The sequence below is a fragment of the Tigriopus californicus genome, chromosome 11 (assembly GCF_007210705.1).
Source record: "Tigriopus californicus strain San Diego chromosome 11, Tcal_SD_v2.1, whole genome shotgun sequence".
Taxonomy (NCBI): Eukaryota; Metazoa; Arthropoda; class Copepoda; order Harpacticoida; family Harpacticidae; genus Tigriopus; species Tigriopus californicus.
Window position 1 is genome coordinate 8,636,046 of NC_081450.1, and position 16,589 is coordinate 8,652,634.

The window sequence follows — 16,589 nt, forward strand, 5'->3', positions numbered from 1 at the left end:
TCGCTGAGCTGCTTGAGGCTAATGCTCAGATCTCGGTTTGATAGTATTTCGAGGATAATGGCAGGCACTTTTTCAGATTCCAGCAAAACTCAGAGGAGAAACATAATTGAATTTCGTCTTTCTGCGCAAATGTTCTTACATTCGCTCCAACGGTCAATTTCTATTCTCCTTCAGAGGCAAGAACCGTTGTGTGCTTGATTAGCTAAATGAGAATACAACTGAACTTTTTATGAATATATGTCAGGTTGGATGAATATCATCAAGGGATGGTAACAATATTGAAAGGTAATTAGTGTGAGCTAAGTTTGCTCTTCATATGTAAAAAGAGAGGCTGGCTAGCTTAAGGTAAATTTCTGGGAGAATCCTGTTGGTTTCGCTCGTTCTTCATGTGAAGGTGAGGAGAAGGTGCTTCGAAAAGAATCACCTCTGTTGCAGGACTGGCTTGACTTTGCTCTTGTTCAGGCACATGGATCACGGTAGCTCCATTTGAAGCTAATCTCAACGCCTCGTCTTGGGCTACGGGGGTTAATTGCACGATCTCGCCATTCAGAGTTTGTAGTTTGATCTCATGTATTCCAGAGGAGGATGCATGGGGAATCAACGCTGGAGGAGATTGTTCCAGTTGCCTTTGTTGTTGTTGCTGTTCTGAGTGCAACATAGACGCAGCTTTTACAAGAGCTTCTTCCTGCTCACTTGTTTCGAGAACGCCCTCCTTGGGCTTTGACTCCAATCCTGCATGCTTCACACGTTGATGCTGAAGCAACTTGGCATGAGATGCATATTGCTTATGACAATGAGGACAACTGTAAGGCAGGAATGTGACGGATCCAACTGTGGCCGAAAAAGTGGGATTAATCGCCCCTGAGTGTTGCACCGATTTGTCTCGAGCCGAAATGGGAGGCTTTTGGCCGGGATGCTTCTTCAGAATATGCGTTTTTCTTTTTGAACTACTTTTGTAGACCTGAAATCCAAGGGTTATAAAAATAAGTCATCAATTTTCTTTGAAAAAGTGATTCTCGCGACCAAATATTAGGTTCGTGGTTGTTCGCACAGTTCCTCGCTTTCAGTGCTTACGTTACTGCAGTATTGACAAAAGTAGTCCTTTGTCGTTTTCAATATCGGTAAGTTCAGTTCCGGCACGGAATCAGGGGTAATGTTAGGATGTCGTTTGGCCAAATGGTTCACCAACATTCCTCTTCGCTTAAAACCCAGAACGCATTCATGGCATTTGTAGATGTATCGATGAAAGTCCAAAGAAGAAACCTGAAATGAGGTACAAAATAAAAATTAAAAAAATCTTAGCTTAGGCATCACGAATTCAAAACATATTCCGTACCTTGGGGGACGTCTTCCGTCTTCGGGTGCCTTTTGGGGGTGCATTCTCATTGGTTTCCACCATTCCGTCGCTCACTTTTGAGGATGGTGCAGCAATACCACCACGAGCGCTGATTGAAGCAGTGTTAACATTGCCGTGCATTCGTATCCAGTGCTCTTTGAGTTTGTCCTTTCGTCGAAATTGCTTGCCACATGCATTGCACAAAAACTCTTTCAAATCGGAGTGTCTGCGAAGAAACCAGATAAATACATACGTATATAGCCTTTACTCCAGGCATTTATGATCGATCACCAATCACTTACATGAGTGTGTGCAATTTCAGCTTGTCTGAGTTGCCGAATGTTTTGGGGCAATGCGAGCAAGCGTGTTTTTTATTCCCATGAAAAGCACGGATATGCTTACGGATTTGGGGATATTCGAGAAATTCCTGCCATAGAGTAAGAAGATAGTTTTACGTTCCCACAACTGCAAAGGCTCAACTGAACTTGCATCTTTCGGAACTTAACCCTTTACCTTCGGACAGAACGGGCAATCATATTTCCCATTCAGGCGATGAGCATGAACGTGCTCCTTCAAAGCTCCGATTTGCATGAACTCTTTTCCGCACATTGGACAATCGTAGGCGGTCTCAGATCTCGTGTGGATTTTCACATGGCACGCCAAGGCAGAATTGGTCAAGAACCGATTGCTACAAGTTGGACAGCTCAAGGGTTTCGATTCATCACTGCCATGCACAGCTGAATGTTTCTAGATGATTTCAAACGATAAGTTTAAGACCTTTTGGCTCTTGATAGAAACTTATCGTCAAACCCTTCTTTACCTTCAACTTCTCCTCGGATTCGAATGAGCGATAACATTCGGGGCATTTGAAAGCTTTTATGGTCTTCAGACGCCCATTCGGAGGGTTTTGGTCAATACTTTGAGCATGAATGTCTACATGGGAAACGAGATCTAACCATGTAGGATGTTGAGAATCACATTCTGGACATTGGAAGAGCAGTTCGGGGTTTGTGGAAAGTTTCAGATTTCTTCCTGTTTGTGCTAGCGCCTCATCCACGGTCAAATTGATCAACTCTTCCGAAGATTGGTGACAAAATGAATGGATTTTCATGGAAGCTTCGTTGCCAAATATCAGGGGACAAGACGAGCATTTGTTTCGCTTTTTGTTTTCCCCGTTTCTAGGGGAAGATTGGTCTGTAGGATTCGGTTTGCCTGCGCTTAACTTCGTCTTTGACTGCGAGCCAGATGTTTTTCGTATGTTCTTTTTTGACGCGTCATCCGCAACCTTTTTTCCTAAGAAAAGACAGAAAATGAAGAGGTAAAATAACCATCGAAAGGATTAATGAATTGAGGCGCAGACAGCTTGCAAAGAAGACTTAAGGTCCAAACAGTGACGTATTTGCTTTGAAATAATCCAATAAGCAGTGAAGATTTAATTTCATTTGCCATTTTTGACTCTAAATAGCGCCACTATGAGCACATTTCGTCAAATTATTCTAGATCTTTCTTTGGGCTCAGGAGACTTCACTTGAATCTTGCAAAACCCAGACCTCTACTTCAGTTTTAGTTTTGTTTATGGTCACGAAAAAAAAAAAAAGAAAACTTGCCAATTTACTGTATTTTTCCAAATATACCCAGCTTGGGTCTTGTTATCGAACCAACAGTTTTCCCTGTCCCTCCAGCATTCTCATTCATGTGAAGGAGCTTCACGAAGATCAAGTTTGGGTACTTAGGTGATAAACCATTGTGCATCTAATTTTTTCTAAGCAAATTATAACCAATATTGTAACCCAAAGTGGGCCTCATTGTCCAATCGCAAGAGTCTCACTCTAATTTCAAGAGTTTCCGCCGCCGAATCCACGGCAGATTCCACCTTCAAGCCAGATCGTTCTAACCCTTACAGCATCGAACTCTGGAGAATTCACAAAGTACTGAATGCACGACTCCTCCCCGAGCACGATATCTCAGCATGGAACTCACTCTTATCGTAGGGGCATCCAACCAATTTCCCAAGCCCACCAAATTGTTCCAACGCTCAAGGCGTCGAACCATGGAGCTGTCCACAGGGGGATTGACAATCCCTCCCTCATCAAGAACGATCCGAAATTAGCCTCTCCCTCGCATCTCGCAAAAATCGAGACGTTGCCTCGTTTTCCGTGAGGTTTCGAATAGCAGCGCGATATTCGCAAACGCCTTGCTTTAACTATCCCCACTACGGAAACGCCAATGCCACTATTACACAATAATAGCCACAAAACCGCTCAAGGTGTATTGAGGTTGATATTAACCACTCTGTGCGATACACCTTGAGTGGCCTTGCGGCTCTCATTGTGTTACAATTTTAAATATTAGTTGTTGGTAGTATACCAATCACAAAAGCTTGGTGCGTTTCAGAGCTAAATTTTTTTTTGTATAAGCCACACTTACAGGTTCAAATGCTTTCTATTTGCATAAGTTCACTCTGTGCCTTCTTTTTGCAATTATTTAGGTGCATATTTGACATTTGTGGGAGGATATTTTTCCTCTAAGTTTCCCCATTTCTAATAATTTCGGCTTAAATATTTTTTAGAAATGCCAATAACCTGCACCCATAGTTTAGAGGCTCTCTGGATTTATAATTGATTTAGAGTTTTGAAAGTTGGGCGTATTATGACTATACCTTGACTCGACTTAAGAAGAGGCAGATTGCGAGCATTCGCATATTCAGCTGAATACCAAACTTTCAGTTCCTGCCTAGGTCCAATCTTTTTGGTCGTAATGAAATAGAGCTCCTCGTTCTCCTCCAACAAGGCCAGATTCTGCTCCTCCTCGTGATCTGCGTGCCTCACTAACCCCATCCAATTGGACTGATCTAGATGGCGCAAAATAAAATGGATATGTCAGACAAACTTTAAGGGAAGACCCACTAGGTAACAAACCTTCGTTGGAGGTGTCCACGATCGTGATTTGACCATCACCGTGCTGGATTGAATAAAGAAAGTCTCCATTTTCGGCCTTGGCTTTTAATCGCTTCCCTTCCAAAGGGCCGAATTTACAACTCTTGGGGATTTTCTTCTTTGCAAATATGCCCACTTTTCCATCCTGTTGGTCGTCCTTGATCGTACGCATGGACAAATGGGAGAGAGGCAAAGAGGCCTTGGCCCGCGATAGAATGGGGGTGTCCATAATCTGAAGGGAAATATCATCGGCCTCGTCATTCGGAGCAATGTGTAAGAAGCAACCGTCTTCATAATGAAGCTTGCAGTCAGGGCACCAAACGCTTTGATCCGGCCTCAATCGCTTGATCCGAGAAAACCCCAAGGCATCGTCATCCTCTGGAGCTGTGAGGAAATCCATGCCTTCAAAAAGTGTCGGCTCTTTGCTATCATGAAAGAGCCGCTTCACTTTCAGGGCAGACCCGAGCGAAGGAGGGGTCTCCAAAGTCACGTTGAAGTTGTGCTGGGTGCCGCCAAAGTTGGGCGAATTCTGAGAGTCTGCTGCATCGGATGAAGGCTTTTCAGACTTCCCGTTGGAATTGGGCACATTATTGTTAGCATTATGCTCCTTGGTGGGCGAGGCTTCATGGTGCACATTCCTAAGGATTGGCTCACCATTTTCATTCCGACCCTGATTATTGGCCAAAGAGAGAAACGGTTCTGGAGCGGGGTTGCGATTTACGACATGTCCGTTAGTGCCCATGTCATGTGATTCACTCGCTGGGGTCGATGTTGTGGCTGCCTGCGAAGGTGATGAAGACGTTTGTCTTTGCTGCATGGTATGGAGGGTTCGCAATCTTTTGCTCAATGGGCCTGTCATACTCTCCAGAATTGACGAATGTGGACTGTTGGATAAAGTGCCATTGGAACTCGATCCGGGATCAACGACTGACAATTCTAGCGATCGAAGACCAGAATACGATGCCCCAATGTCCAGGGCCTCGTTGCCATCAAAGGAATGATGATTATTATGATGATGATGATGATGATGATGATGATGTTGAAGATGGTGATTATGATGATGATGCTGGTCTTCGTGCTGCTTGTTAGGTGAAGTCAAATTGTAATCTGACAACAAAAGGTACTTATTGGATCCACTTTGATCCTGTGCATCATTGATGTCGCCACTATCTTCCTCTTCACCACCATCACCACCAACACCACTACCACCACGAACAGCACCACCATGGTCGGGTCTTAGAGGGGTCGAATTTTCTGGCACCAGCTGTTGCAACTGAATATCCTCCAAATCGACCGGGGGCTCGGCCGAATCAATATCTTGGAACGTCGAAGACAAGTTACCATCCCCCTCGTCAACGGCTTCATTATAGTTGGCTAATTCCAGATCAGCTGGACAACTAAAGAAAGAGTTCTGATCCGCATTCGATGATTTCGATGTGGAAGGGAACACTGAATCACGAGTACATGGGACCAAGCGAGAAGGCCCAGGAACGGGATTGTCATATATGCTGGCGTAGTTACGGCTCTCGTCTCCATTAGAGTGACGTAAACTGTTCGAATGGGCGTTTCCATCGCTTCTTCCAAATGAGATCCCTTTATTGGACACGTCATTGCAGTTGAATGAATCATCGGCCGGATCATTAGGGACCAATCGAAATTGGCCTTCATCAACCTGACCTGATGTGGAGATGCCACCATCATTTGAATCCGACTCCTGGGTGTTCAAGTCCAAGTTATTCTCATGCAAATCAATGCCAGAATGCTCCACCATATTCATGCCCATATCGACATCATCGACATCATCATCGTCGTCGTTGGCAATTTCTTCCACTTCATTATCATCGTCATCTTCATCCTCTGAAATGTTGCCGTATTTGGATGATTGGCAAAATCCACCACCTTCAATTGACGCTTGGGAGTTGGAGGTGGTTAGCGGTAAACCACTGGAATCGACCGTACTGTCCACTGTACTGTCAACAATATCGTCGGTGTCCCTTCTCATTGGAAAACGATAAGATCGCACAAGGGGATTTGGAGACGGGACGGACAAGTCGTTGTCCACATTCATGTCATCTTCAGGCTCAGGTGTCACGGGTTGTGAGTCCATGAGGCCGGTTGAAGAAGAGATGATAAAGTTGTCGACCGGAGTGAGTGGCGACTCATCCCGACTTGGCGATAGAGATTGGGCCTCCGAACTGGTGGACACGGGAATCAGCAGTCGTGAAGGTCCTGGAATGGGATCTAACGGATTTTGAAAAAATCGCTTGGCCGAACTTTGAGCACTGGTCCCGGGCACAGGCGAGGGAATGCGTTCCCGTTTCGTGCCCGAGGATTGACCGTTCACTCCATGATTGGGCAATCGGGGCGAAGGTGGGTAGGAGGCCTCATTTGTCCCTTGCAGCAACTGGGCGGCTCCGGACAACGGGGAATTACCCAGGCTTAAACTGGAATAACCCGAGGATTGAGGGCTTTCAGGCACAACTTGAGAATTCTGACGAGAAATTAAGCCTGATGACGAGATAGTGGGATTGCCACCCATCAGTGTGGGCAAACCACCAGGCTGCGAGGCTGGACCTGAGGAAGACGAAGAAGCCATTGGACTGGCCGAGGTGGTGGGGGTTTGACTGCCCGCCACTTGGGGTGTGACTTGAGCCGATGACGACGCATTGAACGGGGCGTTGGACGAAGACGGTTGCGGGGAGAATCCGGGAAGTCCCACCATGACGGATAGACTACCCGCCCCATGGGAACTACTCGACATGCACAACGGCACTGGAGCGGAGGAACCGACATTGGCACTGCCACTGGGTGACTGGGCCAATTCTTCCAAGCGACTTTCGAGGCTAGCCCCGCGTCCCGGCGGATGACCCAGACAGCCGGACGACGAGGCCCACAAGTCACTCGAATTGGAGGCCTCCATGGGGCCCCCGCCCTGGGTTGGCGCGAACCCAAGGGGCACATGGGCCTGAATCGATTCGCTGACTTCGCCCTCGTTGTCGTCATGCGATTGACCGGAGGTTAAAGCTTGAGGCACGGAATGATGACTACCCGAAGGTCCGGCCGCCATCATTTCCTGGGCTTCGTTGTCATTGTTATTCTGGTGATGAAAGTTGTTATTGTCGTCTTCGGTGTCCTGATCGTCCAGCGACTCGGGCTCAAAGTCGCCGCCCAAATCATGATCTAAACCCATGGCCATCAAATGGTGATGAGGGTGTGGGTGCATATGATGCAGATCATCGTGGTGATGAATCTCGTCTTCCTCATCGTGATCTTCTTGACCGGATTGAGCCGGGCTCACCATCCGAGACGGCGAGACGTTGGACATGGTCGAGTCCTGGACTACCCGGGTCACGGCTTCCTGGGCGACCCCTCACTAACGCCAGGCCAAACCAACGAAGAGCTGGACTGACTTGGGGGGGGAGGGACTCGAAAACGAGCCTCCGTGCCACTAGGGCTTTACGGCTTCAGAACCCTTGAACCGGATGAACCCGCCCGAGCCGGTTCCCTCTTGGATTGGCGGTCGTTTTCATGTCTGTCCCCAGGGTTCCTTCCAACACTCAGGCCGACCCACACCTAGTTGGCCAACTAGCTAGCGCCCACGCCCACCTACGCGGCCGGCTCATAGATAGCACTCATAGCACATTGACCAAAATCGATGGAAAAGAAAAACACGTCTCCGGGTCGGGCCGGTCAATAACGGTCAATAACGGTCAATAACGGCCAAGCGGCCGGAGGCTCACGGGTCTCAAGTAAGCCGTAGTCTGATTGGCCGTGGGCGGGTAAAATGCTCTACAGCCGTGTGGGTGTGCCGTTTTCGATCATGAAGATGGTGTCACAAATTTAGCCGGCGAACGCCCCTCTATCTATGGCGGGCTGACCGCGAGTCAAGCCTGAGATGCAGAGACTCGGAGATACAAACTTTGGCTTGGGCAATTTGGTGTCAATCTTCATGTCCAAGTCCATCCCTGGTCCATCCTAGTCCATCAGTCCCACTCGGCCCTGCTAGCAGCCACTCGCCCCAGCCACTCACCACAGCCCAACGGCCAGCCACCGGCCCAACCACCCAGCCGTGGCTGGAGGCAGCGGAAAATGTGTGTGCGTGTCGAACTCGTCGTGGTAGAAGGACTGCATCACTGCATGCACGGAGGTAGCGACGGACAAACCGAGGCGGCCGGATCGCTCTGGGCCAGAGGCCAAATTCAGCCTCAGCCAGACTATGCCAGCCTCGAGGAGCGAAAGGGAGAGAGACAAGAAGAGAGCCGACCAGGCCCAGAAATGCATCGTGCGCAGACATTTAGCATTGGGGTATCCCTCTCTGCTAGCTTCTTCGAGCCCGATGGCCCGATCCTTGCTGCCGGCCCATGGACCCGCTCCTGCTATCAAGACACAACGTCACAAACCTCCGGCTGGCAGGCCTGTCCACCCCAGCCCAAGTTCTGCTATTGCCTTATGAAGGAAACAGGGCTAAGAATGTGTTGCGATTTTGAAGAAATCGAGCCACCGATGTGTGTCATTAATCTTCGAAATGTATTGATGGTAATTATGTATACGTGGCTATACAACATAATTCACTGCCATTGCAATTGCAATTATTCTTTTTCCACTACGCGCTAAAAACCCTTCGAATAAAGAATTGTTGTCCGAAATGACTATCATTCACAGGTTTGGCCTTGAAAGCTGACAAATAACTAATGTGAATGGTAATTCTAATTTGTCATTCAAATATCTCAATGTAGGAACAATTACCCAAGGTTTAAGTCCAACTAATCATGATTCGATAATAATAACTCTATTTTAATATTCTTATTCTTAGTTCTAATCTGATTAATGGAGCAAAAGGCTAGATGCCAGGTCCAGGTGCCCCCTTCCACTGGCTTGAACCATGCATGGATGAAATTGTCAACCGTTTCAAATTGCCCCTTGTTTGAGCAAATCGTATTTAATGATGCCAAAGATAGTAATGCAGAATTTAAACAATATTAAAAATGGCATTCGTTTGAATTTTGAAACACACCAGTTCCAATTATTTAATTATGACGGATATATAACAACCTTGATTTTGACCAACTCTTAGTGCACTTAGTGCTGGTCATTACTCATTAGCAAGGCCGGCCAAAACTTACATCCTGCAAATCATGCAAAAATAGAACTTACATCTCAGAAGTATCTGCAAACTTTTACATTTCATAAGCAAATTTTGATATTTTTCTGCAAATTATTATGCAGTATCAGCACCAATTTCAGAAAATGACCAGGAAATGGATGATTAATTTGATAAGAATCATCCTGCTATTATTTTCAAGAAACTTAAGAACAGTGTAATATTATCCCTAACACATGTTGAAACTTAATCTTGATAACAAAATTGTTGGGCAATATTTTCACTGTAACAATACCAATATGCTGCTGGTGGACTTAGATTTCATTCTCTCATGCAAAGTTGCGTGATTTTGAAACAGACAGCATTCCGGGTAGAGGAGTAACTGGTTTTTGGGACCTTAATCTATTGTGTCAATTAAGGAAAAGGGATTACAATATAAACGTTCACGCCAAAAAGACAGTGGCACGCCCAGCTTTGGGTCCTTGCAAACACTGCTGCCTAAGCGTTCCCAGGTCCTAAAAACCAAACGTTTAAACTGTCGTTCAAAATTCAGTGTCGTCCAATCTCCAGGTAAAACATTAATAACTTACCTAACACGCCCATGCCTTTAAAGTCGCATTATAACATTTTAGAACTGTTTAGATCACGCAACCTCGTGTGAGTACAAAAACTACCAACCCATCTAGACCTTTACCGATTTCTGTGTATGATATCTATCAAAGCATAGATTTCTAGACACTGGATGTCGGACGACCGACCACTCGGCTGGTAAAACAGTACAATGGATGGTCTCCTGGGAATTGATTACAAACCGGTTTATTGTACTGTTTAATCAACCGAGTGGTGGGCCGTCCGACATCCAGCGTCTAGAAATCTATGATCAAACATATGGGGAGAAGAAGCTGGTCTAGCTGATTAGTCTGAGATGTAGGATAAACAATGCAAGAATTTTCTCCCCAGGTTTGTTTGTTTGTTACGGAATTAGATGTCAGCTCTCTTGCTTGCTAGGCCTGTCATCTGATGATGAGTGGCCCAATTGAGGAATATCCCACTATCATCACAACCAGCATTTAATTTTATTTCACCCTTGGGAATGATCGCAGGTTCACCCATGTAAAATTTCAAAGCAGCAACTTCTGCTGTAATTTAAATACTGCATAGAAGATTGGAATTGTTTAGCCTGTAATGAAATTGGATTTGCAAATTGGACAGTGGATCTTTATCAATTGGGATTCAGCGGCCTTACGTCACAAAATGCGAGTAAAATGTAAACAAGGTTTGTCATTGGTTGAAATTGCGGGTAAGAAAAGTCGAAGGAGCAATCAGAGCAATAACTGTCAAGTAAAAAGGCGGGAAATCAAACTGATCGAAAATCGTCATTTTCAAGGTCGAAGTTTCACATGTTCCAGTCAATAATTTTGTCCAAAAATGTTACTACCACACGACATTTTTGTAGCCGTTTCAGAATCAATCAAAATTAGAATCATTTTTGTATTATACTCTGGGCTAGAAGGAAAAAACCTTCAGACCAGTACATAAATCTCAAGCTAATGTCGGCAAATTCCTGATGTACTGTAAACTTGACGATGGCCCAAATGCAAAACTCCAAATTGCCCCATTGCTAGATTTCACAAGAGATAGCTGCATCTATCATTGAATGATCATTTATCACGCAAAAATTAGTGGGTGAGATTAATGCAAAAGAGAATGTTTTACCTAACATGACTTCACTAAAGAATTGGCCAAAAGCAAAGTTAGTCAGCCTTGGAAAATGATGAATTTTCGAAGCTGCCGACCTCCAATGTGATACCACAGCTAGCCTCTTCTCCCCCAGGTAATGTAGGTTCAAATTATGGTGCTGAGAGTTATTATGACCGAATTTTCCTTTTCCTTGACTAATGCTTGATTTGGAAGGCAAATATAGCATTTACAGCCCTGCAGAATGAGTTGATGCCTATGGTTTTTCACAAGCTTATTTGCAGATTCCTGAACGAATTCAGGTGATTTGTTTAAGCAAATTTGTCAGTAAAGACCATCTTTTTATGCAAGTTTTGGGCGGCACTAGTCATTAATCATTACTTTTGTCTGGATCTTTCTTTTTAAAAAGATCAAACTCAAAATCAACATACCAAACCTGATTTTTTTCAATTTTTGTATAAGTTGCCAGCATCACATAAGCATCACAGATAAATTTCCCTATAACCTGCTTAAAACAATATTGCACCTATCTCTGAAGATAGTTGAGTAAAGATTCTGACATTGACCAAATTACTATCATTTAGTGCTGGGGCAAGTCTGAACACGAGTCCAAGTGCACTCCAGCCTTTTACTCTATTATGGAGAAATTGGCCGGACTTGAGTCTTTATAGAGGCCTCAAGTCCGGACTCGTCCAAATAACTATTCATTTTTTCCTAGAATTTTGCAAGACGAGTTTTTTTCTAGACCTGGCTCTACGTAAAAGACTTGACTACTCTGAAGGACTTGAGTCTTTTGTCGACAGAAAAATGTTGTTTTCTCCTCTAGCAGATATTGCAGAAGCTTGACGGTTTGGATGTGCTAAACAGCTGAACTGAGGCATTGAGAAGAGAATCGGTTAGTTCCGGTTAGTTCAACCACGAACTACTAGAAATATGGACTGTGACCAAGCTTCCTGACAATTTGGTCTGCTCTTGGTCACAGCAACCCTGAGCCACTTTTCGAATTAAAGTAACAAAATAAGGAATGTAGGTATCTTTAATTAAAGGCAGGTCATTTTTATTTCATGTACTTGTAAAGTAGTTCATTTCAAAGTTATCATGTCAAAAGCTTATGTATCTGACCAAGAGCAGTCCAAAAAATTCGATTTTTGTGTATTGCTTATTACGAAACTTTGGACTTACCTCCTGAGTTCCCTAAGCAGAGGTTTGGGCTCAAACTAGGCCAAGTTCATCTGTTCAACCAGATCTTGTGGTCGAATGATGCGCTCATTTATTTTAAAGAGAAATAATTGTTTGCTTTCAATTGCAGTCCACAACTCTAGAAGTCCGTGGTCCAATTCTCTTCTCGAATTTCTGCTTGAAATATGAACAACGTATTTTGTTTAAGTCTAATCATTGTCATGTTATGACGTGCAGTGAACGGCGCGAATAGAGTGAACACGATGGAGTTCCAATGCTAACTGATTTATTAAGCGGTGAAAGCAGAGCTGGATTCTTGGACACGGTCGTCTCCTCTCCTCTCGTCTCACCCGTCTCACCACGGTGGTCAAAAAAGCTTATCAGGTATTGAGAGAAATGCGCATATCCATCTCAACAGTCTTCTTCCTTGCAAAAACCATAAGAAGTTATTTTGACGGGATTGATTTATTGAAATCTGGCTCAAATTTGTCGCGCATATGGCTATAAGCTAACAAGATTTGCTTGGATATTTCTGTTGGAATTCAAAAAGGCTTTTGAACCACTGTGGCAGTCGTCTCAGTGGTGAGACGAGAGGGGTAAGCTGATCAACGAAGAATCCAGCTCAGATCTACTGCGATGAGTCATATACAGCGCTACAGATATGAAAGCTACAGATCGTTACGTATAAGATTAGTTACTCTACAATCATCAATCTTGTTTCACTTTCTTAAATCATCGGGCTTCGTTTGTCAGAGATATAATCGCTTTTGTGTGGATCTGTCTTCACATGGTTATCAACCATTTTGATAGAAACAAAACAGTTGTATTTGTTACTTACCTTTGATGCATGTGTTTGGACACATCATTTGACAAACAATTTCGGAAATGTTGGCCAGCAGAAAAAGCAATGCATTGCTTTCAATGTGCATGTGTAGGTCTCCACAAAATAAGCGTCTGTTTTTGATTAAGCAGATTAATTAAATTAGAAAATGAAACCAAGGTTTTGTGGTGTGATCGAAGCCACCCTGATACAACTAGTGATGGGGTGAAATAAAACATAACGACCGAACCACCAAAGTGGTGACCCCGACGTTACTTCACAATCGGCGTCCGATAGAGAAACGGAGGACGTCGATACACTCGCAAAAAGGGCAGACTCGATTATGATAAATATCCGCTCTATGTACTAATATTGCATCGGCAAGAGTTCAGCATCCGCCTTCGGTGGCCGCTCTATCGGGATCGAATCGTGTTCCGACGCCACGAGATACCTTGATGCGAATGGAACACGATTTAGAGAAGCTCTCAATGGAAGTTGCTGCAATCAACAATGGAAAATCCAAAACTGAATGCTTCTTTCACCCTCGTTGGGGAAAAAAGCTTGTTCCTGTAAACCCCTTTGCCATTGGGAGGGCATGGTTGCCTCCCCACAAGAAGGTAGATCCAAGGTTGGTTCTCATGGCGGCAAATGGGTCGGAAATTAGAACCTATAGTTGAAGATCGTTGATTCTGAACTACAAAGAAAAACGTTGTCCACAATAAAATGATTCAAAATTGTTCGAACCTTTCTCATTCTGCCGTATCCAAAAAGATTAACAATTTCAGTGCACCCGTTCTCTCCCCTTCCAATCTTTCAACTAACGAAAAGACTCCACTCCCACCGGCGGTGAGTATGTTGATTCATTCATACAATGACATTTTTGGCGCCAAAGAGGGACACCTTCCTTCACCGAAGCACTCAGCGCGGCATATCTTAGAGACTAATGGTCGCCCAGTTTCATCAAAACCTAGACCGATGTCTCCCGAGAAAGAGGATGGACTTTGCAAAGAGTTGAGATCAATGCTGTCAGGTCTGGTATCTTGAGGCCTTCGAAGAGCAATTATTCAAGTCCTGTGCATATGGTCAGGAAACCAAATGGTGAGTGGAGGCCATGCGGCGATTATACAGCCCTGAACACGCAAACTACGGTCGACTCCCACCCATTTCCTCAGCTCCATGACTTCGCATTCAATTTCCAACGGGCAAGAATCTTCTCAAAATTGGACTTGATTAAAGCCTATCATCAAATTCCAATCAACTAGGAATGAAAGAGGATGTTAGGATGACCGCCATCACAACAATTTACTGCCTATGCGAATATGTGAGAATGCCTTTCGGACTCCGAAATGCTGGACAAACCTTCCAACGTTTTATGGACGAGGCTTTTCCAGGGTTACCTTTCGTTTTCGTCTAAGTTGACGACGTTTTGGTCGGTTCCAACTCCTTGGCCGATCACGTCTCTCACCTAAGACGAGAGTTCGATTGCCTTCAACATTTTGGATTGGTGTGCAGCGTGGAAAAATCAGCTTTCTCGTCAGATTCGGTAGATTTTTTAGGGTATAAGGTCGGGCCACTGGGCTTGGAACCACTGCCATCGAAAGTCAAAGCAATCAAAGACTTTCCGAAACCTGAAACCTCAAAACAATTGCGTCGTTTTCTGGGGATCGTGAATTTTTACCATTGGTTCATTAAAGGAGCAGCCGAACACCTCATTCCCTTAAATTCGATGGTTACCCTTAGTGACTCAGCTCTCCATTGGAGCAAGGAAGCCACAAAAGCTTTCGAGGGTCTAAACGGTCTAATGGACTTGTTTTCAGAAACCAGTTCGTTCGACACTCAAAGGTTGCTGTAGGAGCAATGATAGAACAATGGATCCGGGATATTTGGTGCCCACTAGAATTCTTTAATAAAAAGTTAAGGTTAGCTAATGAGCTGCCCCCAAATGAGCCCATAAAGGAGGGGTGGCTAGCCAAAGGGGCGGAAAAGTCGAAGAAAATCGTCAAGAATCGTACTAAAGTACGGAGTTTATGTACTGAGCCCTAAGACTATATGTATAGCCTGCTCGTTGAAATCGTGAGGCTGATTTGGCATTCCTTGGCAGTAAGCTGTAATTTTGGCGCTCTCGTCTCATCAGTTCAGCTGATGCCAAAGCCAACTTGTTGGCAAAACATTGAATTCTGTAGTAACAAAAACATCGAGGGAGAGTGTTACATTGTAGTTTAATCCTATCCGTGGCCCAATAATGGTCAAAGTGAGTGGTTGATCAACCGCACGACATGGTTTCCCAGAGGGCGTGGGTTCAACTCCCGCCTTTGGAGAAAACCTAGTCATCAACCACTGCGAAGGAGGCTGGCCCTGAAGTCAACCTATCCAAAGCGCAAAGCTGTGTACCCATCTCCTGATATTGGCAAGTGAGCCCTCTTCAGCCAGCTAAAGGTATCTCCAGACCCGGGGGCTTTTGCCCTTGGATTGACCACGAAGACCATTGGACTGGAAGAGCCTTGACAACCAAGTCAAAAGAACTTCAAGTTGACGACATCAACAGAGCAACCGGAATAATGAGCGAATGTCCAAAGACATGAAAGCACTGTTAGAATAGTAGAGAATGCCACTCACCAGCAATATCCTCATGGTGTCAACCAGATATCATAGTTTCATTGCTCTTGGTGATGCTGTGGGTTCCATGACCAGCGGCCCAATGAAGATTGGCCTGTTTGAATAAACATTTTAAACCCCACCACTCATGACCACTCGATCCCATCTGTTATGAGAACCCAGTCAATGACTTTGACCAAGAACTAGTTTATGCCGGCATGAGAATGAGGTGCCGTGAAGATACGAACAATAGTCTTCCAGATCTTGCAACTTGAGATTTGAGGCCTTATAAAAAGAGCAATTTCTTCCAAGACCTACCTGCTCAGACGGCAGCAAGGCTTAATCACGGACTAGAGATTTGGAATGCGAATGAAAGCAAAAATTTGTTATCTCCTAAACCATTCAATTTATTCACACAAAGCACTTTGTACGACCGCAAGATCTTGTGGAATAGATGAACTTGGCCAATTTTGAGCCCAAAACTATGCTTAGGGAACTGGTCAAAGTTATGCAACAAGCTCTTAATAAAACTCTAATTTTCGGCCTCTTTGTTTGCATCATTACCTTTTGACAACATAACATTGAAACGAAATACTTTACTTGCGACTCTTGGTCATGTCATTTTGTAAAAAGTATGTAACTGTATGTAAAAATATCTTATACAAAAAGCGATTCAAGGATAAAAGAATGAAATTATCAGTCAAGACTGATAAAATAGTTGATTAGAAAGCAATTTTACAATGAATTTGACTAAGATTGGATCAGTGCACATGAAAAAAGTGAAGAGGGGAATTGCAGATAGCATATAAACCGGTGGGTAGAGGTAAATGATGAAATTCTTGGATATTGCAGAGAAGAGGATGGGCCAGATTAAACAGAGTCTTTGAGAGAGATTTGTCCGTGAGCCGGACAAAGATGCGTGAC

General features: G+C 44.4%; 1 protein-coding gene across 1 annotated transcript; it reads right to left on the minus strand.

Annotated features, from left to right (window-relative positions):
* Positions 1-221: 221 nt before the first annotated feature.
* Positions 222-8,256, minus strand: LOC131890043 (uncharacterized). The gene is made up of 8 exons (XM_059239314.1): positions 4,255-8,256; positions 3,996-4,187; positions 2,157-2,629; positions 1,850-2,083; positions 1,639-1,763; positions 1,337-1,562; positions 1,075-1,263; positions 222-961 (listed from the first exon to the last, which is right to left on the minus strand). The coding sequence occupies exons 1-8, from the start codon at positions 7,595-7,597 to the stop codon at positions 341-343; spliced, it is 5,403 nt and encodes a 1,800-aa protein (XP_059095297.1). The 5' UTR covers positions 7,598-8,256; the 3' UTR covers positions 222-340.
* Between the last annotated feature and the right edge of the window lie 8,333 nt (positions 8,257-16,589).